Source organism: Bremia lactucae, linkage group LG6, assembly GCF_004359215.1.
Source record: "Bremia lactucae strain SF5 linkage group LG6, whole genome shotgun sequence".
Classification (NCBI taxonomy): domain Eukaryota; phylum Oomycota; class Peronosporomycetes; order Peronosporales; family Peronosporaceae; genus Bremia; species Bremia lactucae.
The window spans coordinates 4,431,294-4,439,919 of NC_090615.1; the positions used below are offsets into that span (position 1 = coordinate 4,431,294).

Below are 8,626 nucleotides of genomic sequence, written 5' to 3' on the forward strand. Positions count from 1 at the left end.
TTAATGATCTAGTGCTACTCTCTACGGTAAACTTACCTAAGCGATTAGTCACTAATGTGGGTAGCAGTAAACTACTACCCAAGTTCATTGGGCCTTTCCGTGTACTGCATCGAAGAGGCAATGCGTACACAATAGAATTGCCACGTAGGATGCGAACGCATCCTACGTTTTACGTTGGTCGGCTCCGCCCGTACCATCAGTACGCGGCTTCTTCCGAGGACGGATGTGACCACCCTTTTCAAGAATCCCCAAAAGATTCTTGTGATCGCGAACCAGGTTCTCATGTTGAACCTGAAGTTTCTCATGCTTGTTCCGAAGATCCTCGAAACTACGATGAGCTGACGACAGCTCATCGCGAACAGCATGATAGTTCCGCTCGTACTCCAACAAGGAGTACGCACCCTTCGAACGGTCTTCCAACCGCTCGATATGGTGAGTCTGCACATTCTGCTCCAACGAGCTATGCTTACCGCGCTCGTGTTCAAGACCCTCCTCCAAATCATGGAGGAAGTGATCGATTTTGTCGATCTTCGACATTAGATCCGACATACGGTTCGGATCTAATTTTCCCTCCTCCACCACAACCTTTGGTGGACTCCCACGGTGGTCAACGTTTCCTTGTAGAACGTATCCAGAGCCACCGTGATGTGAAGGGGCAGCGAACGAGTTATCTTGTTCGCTGGCGAGGTTATCCACCTTCGCATGACAGCTGAGAGCCTCATTCTCAGCTGGTTGTTGACGTTGAGGGTATCGTCCGTCAGTATGACGAGACCCATCCGATGGATTAGAAGGTCCATCGGAAAACACGTGCCCTGACGTATGTAAATCGATTGCAAGCCGTCAATCGCATCGCGCATCTTGACATAGATGCGAGCCCTTCCCCAGGGCGCAGAAAGGGAGTACACATCCCGTTGTACTCGCTTCGTGTTGTCAACACAACACGGACAGGGATCACCCCACGTGAGGCATGGAAGTCCTGCGCCATAAGACAACAGATACAATATATACCTTGTACTAGTTGGAATTCGTTTCTTAAACTTGACGCGATTCGCGTTTAGTCTTTGAAGCCATTGCGAATAAATGAATTCCAGGCTAGCATCAACATGCCTTTATCTCGCTTGTTGTTATCACTATACCATCCATGATTAAGAAAAGCATCGAGAAAAAAATCTTCTTCAGCGCGAAAATTCTTCGCGCTGGGATCAAGATTATGTAGATTTGTCACAATAAATAAGGGATATTTATTGCAAGGAGTTGTCTCGCCAGATAAGCTACTGACTAGCCGTCCGAGCAAAAGCCACGGCTTCAGGGGCAAGACGAGACATTTTAGTATCTACACTCCCCTGAGTGGTACCCACTGAAGGAGGGGTACCACAAGAGCTTTTTTTACGATGGCTTACGCCATCGTCATCACTACACACAGGAATCAGTGCGGGTGACGGCATGGGGGACGGTGCTGGCGATGAGGAATCAATCTCATCGTCTGAAATGAACATGCTGTAGCGAATGTTACCAGCACGTCTACTCGAATAAGCCCCCTCATTCGAAGGCTCATAGTCAGCCGCCTGACGACATTCAGGCGACTGTCCCGCTCTCCCCAAGTCGGACGAAACGGCCGACTCGCATTCGTAGTCGACCTCCAGCGAGAGGTCGCGTTAACGTGGTGTATGGACGCGCGCAAAGAGAAAGTTTGATAATAAGACTTTACTACATGTTTTGTATTATATAAGACTTTATTACATGTTTTGTATTAGTTTATAATCAAGTTAGTATTAATCAGATAGAACAGAAGAAGTTAATATATTAATACAGTTTTTAATCAACCCTCTTTAAAACAAGTGTTTAAAAGAGAGCCTTTCCTGCCCGTACTAGTGTACGTGAAGTGACGTGAGGCACCACTCGCACTGAGGCAGCGCGAAGTGGACTTGTACTGAAGCAGTACAAGTCAGTAGTGCCCCGTTACAGGTAGCGCCTTGTTCGTCCCGATCGAGCGCGTCCTGCAGCTAATAGCTACGATTAAAAGCTGCAATGATTCCAGTATCCGTAGGATAAATCTCTGATGCTGCATTTGGCTGGAGCGGGATCAACTTAACATTAGAGATGTCCAATTCTCCAAGTATATGCGAAGTCGCATTAACCCACAGAATTACGACTTGTCGATTATTTGCTTTTAATACATCATCAAAGCGGTAAAGCCACTCTTGGAAAAGTTCTTTTTGTCATTCGAGCTTTCTTATCCCATCGATAAAAGAAGCCAAGCCCCTCGCCAGATTTTATATTTAAATGCTCACTATTTTCTCCTGACCGATTATGAAAGATTTGAGCCGATGTGAGCCATCTGCATTTGCAGTGAAGGCATGAGTAAATCTTGTTTTATCTTTCTTTACCCTTTGATTTGCGTGCGCGCAACTGTTTTGTCTGAAGTCATTCGATCGAATAGACCAGTCTCATCCATATTATAAATGTCGCGTAGCTCGTATTTTGTAGCTTGTCTTTCAGGGCTGGTTGCGCTCTTCGATCGTCTCCATGTCAGCAGATCCGCTCTCGCCGTGCGACTTAAAATCCATGAAGCCATGGCGAGACTTAAACTTCTCAATTCATGTTTTCGAGAAAGATAGCGCGTTTCGATATTTAGGTGCTCTGCGAACCTTGCAGCTTTTGACTTGATAAGCTCTGTAGTGGTACTGACACGTCAGGCTTCGCATTGAATAACCCATTCCGCAGCACTTGATCTAGTTCGGGGTGTTTGGCAATGCGAGCGCTCCAAGTGTACATTTACAGTATTAGCAGGCATTTTTGTGAAAATAAGAAGCTTTCCAAAAAATAATCTTGCCTTTGCCTCGAGGCTGGTTGAATCCATAGCTTCCTATTCGCACCTAATTTTAGAATGAAATTTATTGAATTTTGATTAGGAGGCTTTGGTAGGTCCCCCCTAGGAGGCTTCGTAGGTTAAATTCTTGCTTTGCCCCAGCGCAAAGAGCAGCTTGAGTCAAGCGTGGCAACTCGTCATGCTTTTGGCAGATTTTAGGCTTTTCTTTGTTCGTGAGGTTTTAAGAGCTTATTTGCTTTGAAATCACTTTTATGGGGAGTTTAAGGTATTTGGGTGTTATTTTTTGTTGTGTTTTTGGTCGGAAGGAGGAAGAGCATTTTGGCGCTTGATTTGATTTTGTGGCACATGGCACTTCCATCCAATCAGAGTGTGCGCCTCTTTTGCTCGATAATTATCAACTTTGAGAAGTTTATCTAATATCCTCCGTTACTTGATACTTTTGTTGCCCACGGGAAATATCATTTCAGGGAGGTTATACTGATTTGGACGCAAGGATGGACTGATGTGCGGTACATCATATTATTCGAGTTATTTACTTCAAAGTACGTTGCTATGGACTACTACCAGACGCTAGAGATTGATAAGACGGCCACAGAAAATGAGATTAAGCGCGCCTACCGCAAGCTGGCGATCCGGTACCATCCCGGTGCGACATTTTCTGTTCTCCCTCGCTTTATGGCTATATTGACACTTATTGTAGACAAGAATATTGACAACAAGGAGGAAGCCGAGGTGAAGTTTAAGGAAATTGGCGAGGTGCTGTCATGCTTCGACAAGAAATGACATCAATTGACATCAAATTGCTACCTTACTGTATGCTTCTCAATATGAAGGCATACTCGGTGTTGTCTGATGCAGAAAAGAGGCGTCAGTATGACCACTTTGGCAAGGCTGGACTTGGCGGTGGTGCAGAAAGTGGCGGGTCTAACATGCACCCATTTCAAGGCCAGGATGCTGAGGAGATTTTTCGCACATTTTTTGGTGGGCAAGATCCGTTCTCTATGTTTTTTCAGGACAGCGTGCGAGGCGGTGGTGGCATGCAGAACGTAGGAAACTCTCGCGTGCATGTATCGCAGTTTGGACCTGGATTTACATTTACGTCTTTTGGTGGAGCTCCTGGCGTAAATCTACCTGGAATGCGTATGAATCGAGTGAATCAGCGGCAACGGTGGGCTTCCGATGGCTTTGTTGACTCAAAGTTAATTTATAGATTATGCTAATTGGGTTCTTCCGGCTAACAGTGCGCCAAATGGACAAAACTTTGCTGGCGACCACCGGCCGCAGCGAAACGGACCTCTCTCGCAGTACCGAATCGGCGTCGGCAATTTGCTGCTGATATTATTTTTGCTGTGGATCATGGGTATGCCCTTTAGTTACTTGTGGATTGCGCTAATGCTGCTGAGCTACCTTGGACTCGCGTAATCAGATAATGTTGCATACTTCTAAATTCTACAAATGTTAAGTAGTAGCTGAGAGCTTCAATCCTATGTAATCGCTATATTCGAAAAGTCACGTTAATGTCTACAACCTAAATTTGCCGTAGCTCGCCACAGCAATTTTCGCCAAAGATGACAGCACTTATGGCACGGCGATGAAAAAAACGAGATGATATAGAACAAATCTTAAATGGAACCACAAGATATTACAATTACGTCGCAGTCTTGCATGTCGAAGACCTCTCTAATGCAGCAGGAAAACTTGTACTCGGGATCATTTCACTGCATACATAGCTGCGTTTGCCCTTAATGTCGGAATCGAAACCACGGAACGATACTTATCAATGCCTCCTATGTTTTAATGTTCTAATAAATAAAAAATTGTTTGAGGGCTGTCCTTAACGATGTATTTGTGCATTTCGGCTATCTGGAAGGAGCAAAGAGCGCTAGGAGCGATAACTTTGTGGCATTGGCATCCACTATTTGAGGAAGGAGGCGCTCTTGGTTAGGAGATGTAGGGCGAGTGGTTTCTTCGATCGAACGTATTTAAATGCCAGAGAATGGTAAAAGTATATTTGGTACAGCTTCAATGAAGGACTTGTACATTTAAAGTGTTTAGTAGCAAACACCATCATTCAACAGGATCTCGATAGCACACTGACAACCTTGGGTACCCGATTGTACTCATCGACCTCTCTACTTCTGTGTGGCCTACTCACGTGAACCAAAAAAGATTTTTACTGCTCTGTGAAGAGCTCCGCTATCACATTGATATCGTATATCCTGGTCATTTATCACTCATACGAGCGTTAAATGTGCCACGTTTTTGGCGATCGCTGTATCGAGTCATTCAGCGGCAAGACGATGGCCCCGTTGCATCGTATGGTCGGCTCGGGTGTATATGAAGTGGATGATGCTGAGCTATTTTGTTCGCAAATGTGCGAACAGGGCCTTTTGGAGCACGACGATGGCCGTGTGTATATACACAACTCGACAATCATGCATTTTGATAATCTGTTCGATGCTGAGCGTCGAGTTGACAATGAAACGTGAATTGTGAAGACGCATGACTGCCTAGCAGAAGTAAGCGGTGTCCTGGTTATATATTATATATGATTCCTCACCCCAAGCATTTGCAAGATTATAAATCCGCTGTCTTTCTGGCGTTACTTGCATGCAACGCTGTCATTGTCCCTGCAATATGCCGATCCCGAACAATCGAGTATGCGCCACTATCCTAGACACAGAATGATTTGCATAGGTTTTTTTTGAGCTGCTGATATTGAGGTGCAAGATCTAAGTGTAGCCTATTTGGTCAATGCAACCAGCAAATTTTGTTGTTAGAAGCTGCCTTCGTATGAGGTTCAAAGTCTTCCACGAAGTTGCTTATCACGACGGGCAAGCCTCTTCACGAATGGCGTAATTGCTTTTGTGTCAGAAGATGTCTTCTTGCTGTGGTTGCGTTGATTATCCTAATTGGATGTCCTATTGTTTTGTCGAAGCTTTTCGAGTATCTTAGCACGAATACTTGCCGCCTACAAGATACAATTGCGACCTGTTACATTAAGCCCCAATTGTGCTGCTTCTCTAATCTCACTAACAAGCTCTTCAAGCTCATACGGTCGCTTCTCACCGTCTGTAAACAGCACCATCCACTTGATCGGTTCATTATTTCTAGCCTGCCATCCAGTCACTTGACCGGTAATCCATTCTGTTACTATCTCATCACTCTTGTTGCTAAGAAAATCAGTTCTTTTCACGATACACCAAAACACTGGTCGACCAGGAACTGCCGCAAACTCCTTCATCAACTTGTTCTTGTCAAATTCGTTCCCTACTTCGATACCAAGCCGACTGTGGGAATCTTCATCCGGATGATAATTATGAGTATCATCCTCTACCAAAGAGCTCAACTCCGTCTCAGAGTCTGAGCTGTTGTCTAATTCGGCACTTTTGACGCATCCAACCGTATTAGGCGTCATCGTATTTGTCGCTTTTGGTATTTCCCAGCCGTTCTTTTTGAGCGTAAGAAGGCGATTCTTCAGCTTGTGGACATCTGGAATTTTCGATAACAATGCAGGTTGGTCTGCATACTTTACCTGTAATGAGAGACGGCATTTCTTCAAGGAAACGCCTTTCGTCAGTAAACCATCCACTTCCCCTTTTATCGACAAGTCGATGCCCTTCCTTTTGCGGTTTGTCATTCGGGCCCCATGCTTCCCAGCAACGGCCAATTGGAAGGTGACTGGAATTTCAGCCTCGTCTTTCACTTTCTCGACGATGCGCAGGCGACGCGAGCAGGCTTCATGCGAAATGCAGCGGAACACTTTGCCATTGCTGTAAGCGCCATAATTGTATGCGGTCACATACTCAAACTCGTCCTGCGCGTGCAGCGCTAACTTAGCTTCATCGATCGTTGTATGCGTAGACACAGGCAAGTAAGTCGTTGCAGAATTGCCGCGAGCCATTGCTGGAGGGAACCAGATGGCCTATATTAATTTTGCATTTAAAATCAGTACACTGCCAAGATTGAGTGTAGTTTAGTATGAATTTTAATGATACTCATCTCATCCACGTCAAAGCCGAGAAAACCTTATCGTATCACCTATCATTACAGCGTCCTAAATTGGCTATCTAACTATATTAAACAAGTGCTACTGCTCATCTGAAGAGCCCCGCGTCTTATTTTCGGTAGAAAAAGCGTCCGCATTAGTTGACTAGTGATAACTTGTAACGGGCTAAAGTTGCCGTAATGTTACACATTCCCCGTAAGTACACCTGGTGTACTTCAGGGGATGGTCAATTACTAAATTAAAGTAATTAGACATTTGTGAACAACCCTTGTATATGTGATGCACATGGGTGCATTCACATTAGGAGGGATGACGCGTAGCATCATCCGTGATGACGGCTAGCGTCATCCGTTACGCGAGGTATCAAGAAATATACGCTCGCAATACATATTAAGTGTTATCTATAGAGATGACATTTTGATTGGTAAAAACTAAGTTGATATATTTAATACGATATTATATAAATCAGTCTGAAAACTAATTCCTACTTAGTAAGTGCGCACGAGGAGCCGGATTGCCGCTACCGTGACGACACTTGACCAGAGTACTTAGTGCGTTGAGTGAGGACGCTAACGCGCCCACCGCAACTACCTCACTGCACGCAAGAGAAACTGGTTAAATCGCTTCCTCGCTGTGCTAGGGTGTGTGTATAAGTAGAGCGTGGCCGCATTATGATGTGCCCGCCTACACTTGGTAGCACTTGAAATCCTACCCACGACCCGCATCTCTGCGTCTGTACGTGAGGATGAGCCTCAATATTGATTGGGCTAATTTCCCCACCTCTCTGAACATCATCGGGAGGTGGTAGGGCTTATGGCGCAGGGACTTGGTGAACAAGCACTAGCCAGGCTCCTGGGTAGTCTTCTTGAGCAACATGTTGCTCAGTTGGAGCAGTTTGAGGCATTCGTGCTCGGACAGCGGAGGGCCGCGTCCGAGGCACAAGGCCATGCTGCGACAGAGTCCGTCACTCAGACTCAGGATGAGTTGAGGCATGAGCAGGCTCGGAGCGAGGCTCTCAACAGGACTGTTGAGATGCTCTCTGTCCGGCCGCATCAGTCGAGGCTTATTCGGATGGACACGCCCATTTTCGATGGAACTGCAGCGCACACGATTGTCCACTGGCTATTAGCCTTGGAGCAATACGGTGTCGCGCAGCTCATCGAGGACGACAGCCGGATGGTGTCGTACGCCATGTCGCATCTGCGCGGTAAGGCCTCAGAGAGGGCTTACTCGGCGCTTATGGCGGACAGAAAGGCGTTCTTTTCATGGGCGATCTTTAAGGAAAAGATTCGCGCCATGTACTAGCCGCCTAACAACGAAGCGTTGCTTCAGGCGCGCTTCTTTGGGGCGCGACAGGCGAAGCGATCTCTGCAAGAGTATGTGCAAGAGATGCGCTCGCTGTCCGCATCCATAACCGTAGGTCCGATTCCGGAGCACATTAAGGTGCCCACGTTTATGAACGGACTACGGCATGGCCCATCGCGACAGGCCCTTTTCAGAAAGGTGCCGTCGACGATGGAAGAGGCAATCCAAATTGCCTTAGTTGAGGAGCAATCCTACAACAGTGCCTCGGCGACAGCTTGGTATAAGCCGTCGGCCGAGAGGACAGATGCCACTCCTATGGAGTTGGGCAATGCAGACGTGGTCTGTTTTAAATGCGGCAAGCGCGGCCATATGATGGCTCGCTGCTATGCCAGGGTCCCTGCTGGGGCAAAAATGCCCAGCAAGAGGACTCCCTTCCCAAAGGGCGATGGCAAGAACCAGCGTGCGAGACGCATGAGTTCTGC

General features: G+C 46.4%; 3 protein-coding genes across 3 annotated transcripts; 2 read left to right on the forward strand and 1 right to left on the reverse strand.

Annotated features, from left to right (window-relative positions):
* Positions 1-3,382: 3,382 nt before the first annotated feature.
* CCR75_004333 (uncharacterized protein) lies at positions 3,383-4,342 on the forward strand (the record flags this gene model as incomplete). The annotated part of the gene is made up of 4 exons (XM_067962419.1): positions 3,383-3,476; positions 3,531-3,586; positions 3,664-4,028; positions 4,072-4,342. The coding sequence occupies 4 exons, from the start codon at positions 3,383-3,385 to the stop codon at positions 4,250-4,252; spliced, it is 696 nt and encodes a 231-aa protein (XP_067818129.1). The 3' UTR covers positions 4,253-4,342.
* A 737-nt stretch (positions 4,343-5,079) lies between these two features.
* On the forward strand, positions 5,080-5,319 carry CCR75_004334 (uncharacterized protein; the record flags this gene model as incomplete). Its single annotated transcript, XM_067962420.1, has 1 exon — positions 5,080-5,319. One exon carries the CDS (start codon positions 5,080-5,082, stop codon positions 5,317-5,319), a length of 240 nt encoding a protein of 79 aa, XP_067818191.1.
* A 482-nt stretch (positions 5,320-5,801) lies between these two features.
* On the reverse strand, positions 5,802-6,734 carry CCR75_004335 (uncharacterized protein; the record flags this gene model as incomplete). Its single annotated transcript, XM_067962421.1, has 1 exon — positions 5,802-6,734. The coding sequence occupies one exon, from the start codon at positions 6,732-6,734 to the stop codon at positions 5,802-5,804; it is 933 nt and encodes a 310-aa protein (XP_067818190.1).
* Positions 6,735-8,626: the final 1,892 nt, after the last annotated feature.